The sequence below is a fragment of the Poecilia mexicana genome, unplaced genomic scaffold, assembly GCF_051168715.1.
Source record: "Poecilia mexicana isolate PSO_F unplaced genomic scaffold, ASM5116871v1 scaffold_19, whole genome shotgun sequence".
In the NCBI taxonomy this organism is placed as follows: Eukaryota; Metazoa; Chordata; class Actinopteri; order Cyprinodontiformes; family Poeciliidae; genus Poecilia; species Poecilia mexicana.
In genome coordinates, this window is record NW_028263388.1 from 7,991,901 (window position 1) to 8,005,356 (window position 13,456).

A 13,456-nucleotide genomic window follows, 5' to 3' on the forward strand; every position below is an offset into this window, starting at 1 on the left:
CTGAGATCCCTCAGCTTGTATTTAACCTAAAACCATATTTCATAACTAACTCTGATCAGGCAGAGCAGTACAGGATGGGATTTACGGGTGCAGTAAGCCGTAATATGTGACAGAATGGAAAGTCTTTCACAAGAATCAAAGCCAAAGAACTTTTGTCAGTAAAGTTTTCCTCACTAAATCCACATCCAGAGTTGTTTCTCGGTGTATATGTGTTGCCTTCAAGGCCACATGTGAACCCAGCTTGATGAGACAAAACCTCTTTGTGCGTTCAGTAATCAAATATCCCCACGTGGGAACCGCTCGGCTGTTTTTTTAGGAAAGTGCACCACCTAGTGGCGATACAGCGGTAACAACCACACACGCCTCCATAGAGCCTTCGGTTCTTCATCATGCTGTGTGAGCTTCAATACACAATTTACCTGATATTAGCATCAGGTCAGATTTAATTAACTTAATGTTGGACCAATTTCAAAGCGGCTCACAGTAAATTCGTCAGAATATGACAACTTAATGAACTGACCTAATTTTGTTGTTGATCTTAACAGACTACACGCAGCCCTAAATTCTGGCCAATCTGAGGAATTAAGAAATCACTTAAATAGAAGCTGTAGTGTGACGACATGAAGTAGGCTAAAAGTCTCAAAAAGCAACACATAACTTCCCGAAGAGATACAAGAGCAGATGAGACGAGTTTGAGAGTAAAACTTTGACATGTTTACGTTTCAAGCTTACAAAAGCTAAGCTTAGTGGCTAATCGTGATTAATCACGATTAGCCAATCTGATTACATTTTTAATCGGTTGACAGAATTACTACATACTAATATTAAAAGTAATTCACAGTTAGCTCAGTTACAGTTAAATGCAGTTACATTTAGTGTTCTCTGTGTAGGAAAACAAGACAATAAATCCATTAATACTTATCAAATACAAATTATAAACTTAAAAAAAAATTATAAAATAATTCTTCAGAAATTGTATAGCAACTCCGCAACTCCTGAAGTTTGTTGGAGTATCAGCTGAACAGCTGGGAGGAATAACACGATAGACCTCCAGGGGGCAGTGTGCTACACTTTGAATAAAACCGCCACTCTTTGACCACAACAGTCACTTTTATAGAATTAAAAATATGGCACCTCAACCCTAATTTGATCATTTTTCATAATGTTCTGTACCAAAAAGTAAACAAAAGTCACACATTCTGTACTCTGAGGAAAAGGCGTAATCAGACTATCATTATTATTATTTTACATTTTAAATAAACGTTTATTTTGTAATGTACGTTTTTACAGGTGGACCTGTGTATATCCACTCTGTTGTTTTCTTTGAGTCATGTGTATGTTTTGTAAACCGATTAGGACTTGATATTAGATATTTACCTCCTTTACAAGAATGGTTTACATTTACATCCATAATCTTTTTTTTTTCTGGAAAAGAAAGTGATTTTAGATTAACAACAAAAAATAACCATGTTTTACTCATTAGACAAAAGATTTCAACAAAAGTGAGTTTTCCTATTATTAATAGCTAAACCCTTCCTCCTCCATCTTTGTTACCCCACTTACATTTTAATGAGATCGATGTCTGGGCTTTGACTACGCCCTCAGATTTTCATCAGCTGATAAACGCTCTTCTTTTATCATTTTAGGGTTCATTACTACTTGTTATATTTCTCAATCTTAAGATTTTCTTCAAAAGCTTACCTGAGTTTATGATGTGCTTTTATGCAAGTGTGTATCAGCTCAGATTTTATTTTTATGATAACTGTTTACTGTAAATCACACTACTTTTATCCGTGTGGTGAAAAATCACATCATTTACGTTGTACAGGTTAGTTGTATTTTTTTTGGTAATCCATTCCATCAATGTGCTACAGTCTAACTCTTGTGTATTTACGTGACGCATTCATGTTGATTCATATGCATTACCCCTTTTCATGAAATGAATAATTACAAATAATTTCTTGCATCATGTGTGCTTGGAGGGTGCCCCTCTCTGATGCCGCCCCTGGCGCATGCCCATTTTCAAAACCACCGTCGAAAAGAAGTGAAGTTTGGGGGCAATAAAGAACTGTCAATACAGCAAAATCAGAAGCAGGCTGACCAACAACAACAACACCAACAACTAAATAAATAATAAAACACGCGTGTTTGTGCAGACACATCTGGAAAGCGGCTGCCTCGTCGGTCTGAATCCGCGCCGGAGTGATTCTGTTCCGCAACACAACAGGCAGAACTCTGACCTCTCCGATTCACTGCAGTCTTTATGCTATGAGGTCCCCCACCACCACCCACCACCCACTTTCCCCGGGACTGAGCAGCCCCAACAGCTGGCTGAGGGCGGGGCAAACATCTGCAGCAGCGGCGCCTGTTCCGGAGCAGCAGCAGCAGCTGGATGGCTCTGCGCCGCGGCTCTCCTGGAGGGAACATCCCCGGAATGAAGCGCGGCGTCCCGCATCGCAGAAGCGATAACAGAGCCACATCTGCAGGGGTTTTCAGCTGAGGAGGAATCACTCAGAAAAAAAAAAAGAAAAGAGACGAAAAATAAAGAGAAAACGAAAAGAAACTTCCTGACGGGAATGAATGAGATGAGAAATTCTGCTGAGGAGTTGCACTCTCTCCCTCCAAGACCACCGAGTTTCTCCAAAGCCCCCGCAAAGAGACGGTTTGTGAGGCTGGGACGGAAGAGCAGTGATGGTTCTCAGTGAGTATGACCCACTTGGAAGCGCTCTGTGCGGGCAGCTGTTCCAGCCAGAACAGCTGGAGAGAGTTAGGGAAGATGCAAACTTCTCCTCTTTTTCCTTCGTGCTTCTAAAACAGTCAAACCCCGTATGTGACCTTCGGCTAAATCGAAGCAATATGCAATAATAAAGCCTTTCCATGTTTATTCATTACTTTACAACAAAAACAAAAACATAGAGAGAGACGATGAAGGCAGCAGCTCAGCGTAGAAACATAAAAGACTGGAGAAAATTAGACATCCTAAATGTTGGATAATTTGCTGACATAACTTGGATTATGTACAAAATCGTTTTTATAACTTGTAGGAGTTTAGGGGGGTATTTATAGATGTTTTGGTTCAGTTTGGATTCAGTTTCACCTTTCAGTCATCCCTTATCTTCACTTGACAACGTCTGCCCACTTTGCCCTTCAACAGTCAGATTGTGAGCATGTTTCTCATCCACAGCCTCTACACAGGTGAGTCCTCAGGTTTCCTGACAGATATTTACCTTATGATCTTTAATGTTTCTCTCATAAATTCATTCTTTTGTTGATTTGGATGCCAACCTGGACTCACTTTGATTGCCACAAATTGTATCGCTCCACATCTTACGCTTTCAGACTACTAGTCCTCATCTGGGTTAGTCGGATGCACTGACCTACTTTTTTCACTTCCAAAACCAATGCAGATATCAAAGGATATCTGCATCCTCCGATATCCAATGCATATCGGACTTACAATGTTTACATTTCTTTTACAACGTTTACAAAGTTGTAAAAGACTTATGTTTCTTTTAAAGAAATTGAAACTGACAAAAATAATAGGTTGACTACCTTAGTAGTGTTTGTTTTTTTCAGTGATGTCCTGTGTTTTTGTGCCAAAAACCCAAAAGTGATGATTAAGGCCTGTAAGGGTGAGAAGCAATCACAATTTTTAATAAACAACGTGAAATTTGTTAGATTTTGTTAGCATGAAATGCAATTGTAAAATTAGATTCTGAACAAGTGTATGTCGCTCAGATTATATTTTTGAGCGAGATGCACCTTGAAAAGGTCCTGTAAAGCAGTGGTCCCCAACCTTTTTATTACCACGGACCGGTCAAGACTTGGAAAATTTTGCTGCGGTCCGGGGGTCGTGCACCGTCAGATAAGGTTCTGCATGTTGGTGTTCCCGCTAAATACTGCATATACCCAATTTGGGTTGTCTTGGCCTTTTTATCGCAGCCTGTGGGGTTTACCCTGACTGGGAACGAGAATACAACCTGCTGAATGTGACAGGTAGCCAATCAGAAAGCGTGGTGACATAAGAACAGAGGGGAATCCCAAACAGCTGACATATCGCGCAACTGAGAGTCCGGTGGATATCGGAGATGATATGTGAAAATGTTTATTATTATATGTAAAGGTCATTATTATATATGTTTATGTTTATTCAGTTAAAAATGTTAACTATGAAAAAACATAGTCACCTCCAAATCATAGTGCAGCAAATAGAGCGGCTGCTCCCGCTGTCTTTTATCCACCGCCTTTTCTTTTTGTTACGTCTTTTATCTCTTAAAATGAGTCCACAAACTGTCACTATTGCTTCTACATCGTCATCCGTGTTTGGTTATTCTAAATTCCTGTATGCTATGTTGGGGGTTTTGTTGATTTTCTTCTGGAATCGCGATGTTTGTGACTGGAATCGGTTCGTGTGGTTTGTTGCTTCTGCCTTGTGGCTGAACACGAACCGATCGAACCTGTTGTACTTTTATCAGCTCTGTGGTCACAGAGGTTTGGAAAATCGGCCGACAATCCTTAAATCTTGCCATCTAAACCAGACTTAAGACTCATAAGCTCTACTCATCTCCTGTCGACCACTGCCCAAACGCTCTGACTCTGGTCGCTATGGTAACGTTTACATATCCCTTCAAAATAAGATACAGATGCGCCACAAAAATGAACATTTTACTTTCGTGAAAATTTTAACTCACGATAATGACTAACGGGAGCCCTGAGCTTGTTTCTCTGCAACGAGACGGTCCCATCAGGGAGTGATGGGAGACAATGACACCCGAAGTGTTGCTTATATCCACAGCCTGCTTGGTCTCTACGTGGCGAAGCAGTCTGAAGCTTCATTGCCTCATTAGCAGCCGGTCGCCGCATGTTACACAGAGCGGCTTAATGTGGGATTCACCTACCGGTCCGGGATAAATCCATCCTCCTGTCTCTTCTCTGGGCCTTTTCCCCTTTGCAAAGAAACTTTCCAAAGACACCTGATCTGTTTCTTACTCATTTTGCTGCTTGTGGGCTCAGTGTTGGCGCGCAAGTAACTGAGAGAATCCGGTTAAAGAATTTTCAAAATAAAAGATCCTCCAGACTCAAATAATACATAAAACGGAAATATTTAATTATTTCTTGCGCGGCCGGTACCAATTGGTCCACGGACCGGGGGTTGGGGACCACTGATGTAAAGTATTTAGTTTTTAGCCACATAATCATTGGTACAATAACCTCTAACAATGATTATAAGCTGATCAGAGTTTCTAGGAACATCTAATTAGTAATCTGAGAGTTTTGTTTCCTTGGGGAATAAATTAACCAATTACCACTAAGCAGAATGCGTGCCACCTTTGGGTCACCAACAGCAGACGCTAATATGTTGTTTTGGGATTAAACTCTAGCAAAAAGCATTTTGTCTGCTAAATCTGAACATGGAGAGTTTGCAGAGGTCTGCAGACATGGAACAAAATTAAGTAAACACATGATCAATATATGTGGAAGCACCTTATGTCCACTGATAAGCAGGATGGAGGATCTGTGATACTGTGGGTTGTTTTTGTTCTTCTGTACACCCAGGGAGTTAGATTGTTGTATGAAACACAGGTAGCAACCATGCAACCTATAAATGTGACACTGGTATAAACACCGTATAAAAGAGGACATAATATGCTAAATTCACATTTTGAATGTTTTTGTACTTCTATTTGAGTTTCTTCTGCTTCTAAAAACAGGTCAAGTACTTAAAAACCACCAAACTGTTTGTTGTTTTGACAACAAGTTAATGTTAATTTTTGTGTCTGCAAAAATGAGCCGTTTCAAAAACCTCTGGGTCGTTGAGTCACAATCGATGTGCCCTGACCCCAGCGAAGGCCAACCCATCACCTAGCAATCCAAGCGGAGCTCCAACACCGTTGATCAGCTTGTTGTTACAACTGTATGGAATGGCTGATGGAAAAGACAAATGTTTTGTTGTTGACTTATCCTTCCTTAAACCTCTTGCTGAGTTTTTGTTGGTTGTACAGGAGGGTCCACTTTTGCTTTTCAAAGGTGTACCGATGTATAATTGTGCATCTCTTTGCAGCCATTTTCACGTGTGACTGTAAACGTTGAGTTGGGGGGGGGGGGGAGGCGTGGCCAGCAGCCGCTTATCTGGATTTAAAGTGACAAGAGGCCCTAAAACATCTCATTGTGAAGGGAGCTCAAAATACGCAGAAAAGCTAAAGTCTCACTATCTAAGAATGAAAAAAAAGTACATATTTTATTAGCCCAAAGCTATCCTAGTCTTTACGTGCTAGCTAAAACCTTATACTCACAAGCCATCACTGACTAAAGTCTCTAAGCAGAGGCTTTCCATTGGGAGAATCAGAATTAGAAGCTGTGAAATCCCAGTCTGGGGAGACTGTGGGGAAACTGCAGAGAACCTTTGAACTATAAGAAGCTTAGAGTCTTGGTAAGGTCCGAACAACACTTCATTGTTTCAGCTGTGCATAGAGAGCTGAGGGCAGACATGCTGAAGGAGACCAGGTCTGGGTAGAGAAACGTACGAGACATTTTATCAAAGTTCTTCACTTTAGTTTTGTTGTTGAAGTTGAACTCTTGCCCCTCCTCCGTCTTCTATCAGTTCCGTCTCTTTGCCGCTCCTTCCTCCAGGTCGGGAGTATCCACCGGCAGTTCCTCCACCTGCAGGTCGGCAGAGGGCGTGGCCATCAGGCAGCCAAGCAAGAGTCGCATCCGTCGCCAAACCAACCGACTCTCCGGCGTCTTCCACCGCAACCCGTTGCCTACATCGGGCTCCATGGCGCTGACGGCGGGACTCCTGTCGTCACGGTCCGTCCAAGTCAGGAAGAGCAGCAGTAGGTCACTTTGGTTTTGTTTTCTACTTGAGATTCTGATGCCGATATTTCCACTGTGGAAGATATTCGTGATGTATTAATAGGTTTTGAAATTGTTCGTATTGATAACAGCAACAGGCTTTAATTTTAGATAAACAAAAAGAGGAATATATAGAGTGCTCGTGTATTTAGCCCATTTCCCTTACATTTACGAGATGTCTCGTGAGCCAAAATCGTGGAATCAAAAGTAGTTGTTGGGTAAAACTAATCATTGTTTTATCATTTTATTTGAGTGTTTTATCTAAATATGCTCAGTTACCTAACTGGCTCTGACCAGTTATTCTATAAGGTTCTTTCTTTATCTATGATGTAATTTCCTACTCAAGGGGTCCATCTGTTCTGTTATCTCAGCATTGTTCTACTGAAGAAGGTCATCATAATAAAAGCCCATTCCCCAAGCAGAGTTGAGCAGAGCTCACCAACCTTTGATCCCGAGCGGGTTAGAGGTTGTGGATCTCTCCCTTTGCAAAGGATTGGTCTTGTGTCTGGTTCTTTACAGGTCTTGAGCTAATTTTAAAAACCCCAACAGTAGTCGCGAGCTAAATAATAATAATAATGATAATAATCGCAAAAATGTCAGATTTTTTGTCTTTTGCTTGTAGAAGATCGATGTTATTCATTGTAGATACAAAACTTAAAGAGGAATATGATGTTTGTTATATTTAATTCGATAAAAGTTTTCCAATTCTGTTGGGCTCAATAGTATAATTTTATTGTCAGTGTTAGAAGAGGATTTGGGACGCTTTCTTTCAAAACACTTGCTATTTTTAGCCAACTTTAATAAATTAAACACCAGGGAAAAATAACGAAAAAGTTTAAACATCTTTAATTTGAATTTAATGCGACAACAATAGATCACATTTCTTATCGTGATAAGGAATGTATCACGATAAATGATAAACGATGTGATAAATGCCCACCCTTAATATCATATTCTTGTGTTAGAATGGCCCAGTCAAAACCCGGACCTAAATCCAATGAAGAATCTGGGCAAGACTTAAAATTTGATGTTCAAAACCACTCGTACTTCAGTCTGACTGAGTTTGAACTATTTCGTAATGGTAGAAACTGATACACAGGGATTAAACACAATCGTTTTGGTAACATGCCAAAAAAAAGTGAAAAGGGAACAGAGTTCAGAACATCTCAATCTTCTACTTTACCCAAACAAAACCATCCATCTGAACTTTGTAAAACTGGAATACTTTACATGTCTTACATCATCTCCTCTGGTTTTGTTGCATATCCACTGCATACAAGCAAACGTGACCTCAGCGCTTATAAAAAACCAACCAGTCTTTTTTTTCCTTTAAACCACATCTCAGACCCAGTGATGAATGTCCTTTTCCCCGTGTGGTCTCGCATCCGCAGTGTTCTCCGCAGAAGTCCTGCCAGAGGACGACCCGTCCGAGCTGTCCAATCAGATCACGGCTCCAGGGATCCTGAAGATCTTCGGGAACGAGATCTGTGAAGGGGCTCACTACAAGAGCGTCCTGGCCACCACGCACTCCAGCGCCGGGGAGCTTGTCAAGGAGGCCCTGGATAGGTGAGAACATGCACCACCATGTGCGGGAGGGTGGTCTTGTGTTTCTGCTCGGTGTGAGTTACGATCCCCCTCCACGTGAAGCCCATATGCACTCAGAAAAATAAACTGCTGTAAGAACATAAAAGTGAGAGCCGGAATTCCTCCACAATCATATGATCTGCGCTCAGCAGTAAGCCATTCTGTTGGTCTAAACTTCACCTGCTTCTGGGCTGATCTGGTTGAACAGGGCTGTAAAAGTTTAGTTTTTTTTTTCATTGTGACTTTTTGTTTCTCTAATTCATTTTGTTTTAATTTGTTTTTACAGTGTGTTTGCTAGTTTTTATTAGTTAAATACTGTTTGGTTTTTAGTTGTTGTAGAAGAAGTTTTAGTTTTTTCATATTTTGATAATTTCTAGGTTCAGAATTCAAACAGGTCAAAGTAACGTATTGTGATTATGCGTAGATTGATTAGGTAATAAATACTCAGCAGAAGATGCCATTTAAAAAATGTATTCAATTATTGTTGAACGACCAACTAAATCAGACAGCTGACAGTTATAGTTTTTCCCCCATTAATTATCATTTATATTTATTTCAGTTAACAAAAATGTCTTCTCAATTTCAGTTTTTGTTATTTTCACTTGTTTCAGGTAAAAATAATAACCTTTGGTTGGGAAAACATGATGTGATTTCAGGGATGTTTTTCTTTTATTCAGCATATTCAGATAAGTTTTGAATTTACTCGACAGAACTGTTTAGAAATTTACATGGGCGTTCATTTTGATCTTTAAACCTTTAATTCTCCTTTCATTGGAGATGAGAGTTTATTTAAAGTGACAGCGTCATGCATTTTCGAGGCACATGGTGCCATTTTATATCATTATTAATCAACTATTTTATCTTTAGTTGTTATAAAAATGTTGCATATATCAAACATAACTTAAAAGAAATTTGACTTGACGCCTTGAAATTGGGTCACTGTCTCTTTAAGAAGCTCCTGCTCTTTCTGAAACTCCGCCTTCAGGAAGTTGTTACAAGGATGCTGTTTACAAACATTTTTTTACGGAGCGTGTGACTGAGCAGTAGGTCGTATGATAAGCCCTGCTGACGGGCGGGTGTTTGCCAATCACTGGAGACCAAGCCTTTGGTTGCCCCCCCAATAATAAATAGATCATTTATAGTTGCCACAGGAGATTCAAGGATTTCTTAAACATTGGATAAAAGAATCAGTGCAGAGAGTGTTTCTGGTATGAAAATGGAAGATCTCATCTTAATTCTTCTAAACAGGTGTATAGTTAAAAAAAAAAAAAAAAAAAATATATATATATATATATATATATATATATATATATATATATATATATATATATATATATGTATATGTATATATGTATGTGTGTGTGTATCAGGGTAACATTTACTGTATTTTAGCCTGTGTAGAGCAGAGAAAAATCCAGAGTAAATTCAGGCTTTTGCTTCTAATTCTTCCTCTTTTTTTTTTTTTATTTCTTCCATTAATTGAGTTCGTATGCTTCAACTTGGAAAAATACCAGGTCAAATGCATCATTAAAATTGCGTCCATGCACAAAATTAATATGAGTAAACTTGGCAAAAAAAAAAAAAAAAAAAAACTTACACTGATTTATTTAAGATGGAGCTTAAATTTAGCTTAAGCACAAAAGAAAAAGCAGAGTCTCATAATTTTAAGGCTGCTTAAAGGTCAGCGTGTTCTAGTGAATTAAAGCTAAGGTCCGCCTAACCAGATGCTTCTGTTTATAATAATCGAAGCACACAGCAAGCTGTGTGTGTGTGTGTGTGTGTGTGTGTGTGTGCGTGTGTGTGTGTGTGTGTGTGTGTGTGTGTGTGTGTGTGTACAATGAAGTGGAGTTCTGATCGACCCAGTCCAAACCACAGACTTGTGTGAAACACAGCCAGCGATGGCCCAGACTCTGAGGCCGCCTCTGTCTGTCATTCTTAGGTTTCATTCAGACGCACAACAGGATGATTAATGGCGGCCGGATTCAGTCTCTAAAGGCGAGACGGACAAACGACCCCGTACCAAAGAGAAAGACTGGTGGCAGGAACATTTAGGACTTAGCTAACACAAAGCAAGTGAAGTTTAGCTTAAAATCCACTACCTTTTTTTAAATGCTACGCTAACGCGAGCATGTTTTATCTCTGTTTTGATATGACTGATCGATAATACTTCTTATACAGTGTGTCAGTGTGGTTCCGGTTATTATTTGTGTATGAGGGCAAAAAAAATATAGAAAATTTGATAAAAATTGCGATTTGATCTGTGTAATTTAGCAGCTCATGTTTTGGCTGCTCTCCTTTTCCCTCGGTGGAGTGATAGGAAAGTTCAGCAGTCTCTGTTTCACTGGAAATGTTGGTATAAAAACTAAAAAAAAAATGCTTTTATTATTAGGATAAATACAGATTTGCAAGCGGTGCACAAAAATACGCAGTGGTCATAAAAAAAGCAACGAGGCGCAACTGATAAAATCACAGACCAACAACAAGTATCAGGAGATGAAACACTAAAAACACAATCATTTAAAAAATACCCTGATTTGTACTTTTCTGATGCTGGTGATAATACTGGTATTCAGTAATAAAGTAGTTTACAAGAGTGGACAAGAAGTAAAGTGCTGTTCCTGTGAAGCTCCAGTTTCTTTTTTTTTTGTTTTTTGTTTTCTAATGTAGGTTTGGTGACTTTCTATCCATCTGAAATGTCCAGATACAAAAAGTCATTACGGGACATCCAGGAATGCAGGAAGACTGTTTTATGTACACAAGAAGTTTCAGTTAGAGGCGCACCGATTCACTTTTTTCACATCCGATACCAATATCTGAGGTTTTTTTTGTTTTTTTTATAGACATGTTTATTAATTTTTTGCTTAAAACAACAATACAACACAAAACAAAAGCTCAGCAGTGCAGCCCAAAGGACAAAAAAAAAGAAAAAGAAAAGATAGGAGGTGCACATATTTTCATCATTTTATAGTCCAACTCTAAGAATTTATAAATGCTCCAGTGCGTCCAAAGCTGTCAGTCTTAGAGAGGACGAGGCATGTCAGAAAGTCAACAGGGATATATTCCAAAATAAACTTCTTCCACCCAGAAATAGTAGGAAACTTATCAGAAATCCACTGCAACAAAATATTCTTTCAAGCACAGAAGATTAGGATGTTACACAACTTTGATTTTAAATGTGTTTACTTGGTAGACCAAGGAGAAGAGACACTGGATTGAGATCAATATTAGTTTTGATAGTTTTCCTCGTCTCAACCAGAACATATTGATTTCTGAGGTTTAGTGTCGGCTAAAACTGATCCAATGCAGAAACACAGCGCTGAATTTACTGAAGAATTTACTTAAGAGTCTATTTATGTCTGTTTTCCTTAAAGACACGGATATAAATGAACTGAATTACAAATTTATTTGATAACTTTGCACTAGTACAGCACACTTAAATACACCTTCACTAGCTTGGTGAAACGTGTAAAAACAAAACAACTTTAATTTGTTCAGGAATTAGAAGTAGAGCAGCCAAATAAATGAGACAGAAACTGAAAAAATGTTGATTGACTCGGTCGAGCCTGTAAAAAACAAACTGCAGTACACTTTCTTTCAACAGGTTCAAAAAGTGCAATTAGGAATTTGAAATGTAATGTAAAATAAATAAAGCATGGCGTCGTTTGGAGCACAAAGGATAGCATTAGATTGAATAGATTATGGATTATTATGGATCAGGCACATTGTCACCGATACCCGATCTAAAATATTTTCAATATTGGGGCCGATACAGATATTATATCGGATTTTTATCACTGATTTCAAGTAAAACTCACATATTACATATATGTATTACACATACAGTAAGATATTTCCAACCTGTATTATAATTTTGATCAATATGTCTTGCAGATAATGAAAAACCCAAATTCAGTGTCTAGGAAAGTTAGAATATTGTAAAAAAGAAAAAAAAAAGTTGAGTGGAAGGAAAAAGTGTGATGGTAAAAAGTGGACCAAAAACAAGTAAGTACTGCCTTGAGAAGCTGCCTAGAGAAAATTTTGAATGTTGTAAAAGAGAAAACACAATTTATTTGTCTATTCATGGAAAGTTGAGTGGAAGGAAAAAGTGTGATAGGAAAAGAAAATGAGTGATAATATTTTCTGACTCATTTCTTTTATCAGAATATCCAACAAATTGTGAGCTCTACAAGATTATGAAAGTAACAAATGAAATAATTAAGCTTCAGATTTATTCAGGCTCTCTGTCTGATCGTGAGATTCATTTGATGACCTGAAATATTCAAGCGTGACAAAATGGGGGAAAATCTGTTTAAATCCTGTGAAGATATTTTTCATTCCCGCGTCTTGTGAGGAGTGTAGCTATTTTGAACGCGTCCGTCTGATGCAGGTACGGCCTGAGGAAGGAGGAGTCCGATTCCTACGTCCTCTGCGACACCATCGGCTCCATCGACAGTCACCAGTGGAGGACGGAGGGCTTCAGGGTGGTGGGCGACCACGAGAAACCTCTCCTCCTGCAGTCGCTATGGAAACCCAGAGAGGGCTTGGCGAGACGTTTCGAAATCCAGCGGAAAAGTTCGATAGAGGAGAAGACGTCGAAGGAGAGGGACACCGTCACTGCCGGTAAAAACTGCAGGCCCTTTTGGGCCGATTGCTTTGCCGCATCCTGACTCCACCAGGCAACACGAACGAAGCTCCGCCGGCTTCGAAGCCGGTTGTTAGCAGAATCACTTTTCGGGCACAGCGTTCAACGTGACACCATGAGACTCACTCGGTTTGGCTTTCGTGTTGTTCCCCCTTTGTTTGAAGGACACACCCTTTATTGTACACGAGTGTCTTCAATTAGACAAGTCACGTGATGTGACACAATAATTCAATAATGATAAAAACAACAACAAATGAGAGCACAAAACATTCATAATGTCAACACCCCCACTTGCTCACATTTGGGTAACTTCCTCTGACTCTTAATATTTCAACCAAAATACATTCATGATACACCAAACATAAACATTCCATACTT

General features: G+C 39.2%; 1 protein-coding gene across 1 annotated transcript in view; it reads left to right on the plus strand.

Annotated features, from left to right (window-relative positions):
• The first annotated feature begins 2,148 nt into the window (after window positions 1–2,148).
• Window positions 2,149–13,456, plus strand: part of radil2b (Ras association and DIL domains 2b) — a 34,457-nt gene continuing 23,149 nt past the window's right edge. The window contains exons 1-4 of the mRNA XM_088016405.1: window positions 2,149–2,701; window positions 6,631–6,833; window positions 8,244–8,418; window positions 12,824–13,056. Coding sequence (XP_087872531.1) covers window positions 2,577–2,701; window positions 6,631–6,833; window positions 8,244–8,418; window positions 12,824–13,056 — 736 coding nt within the window. The 5' untranslated portion in view covers window positions 2,149–2,576. The remainder of the gene's footprint in view (window positions 2,702–6,630; window positions 6,834–8,243; window positions 8,419–12,823; window positions 13,057–13,456) is intronic.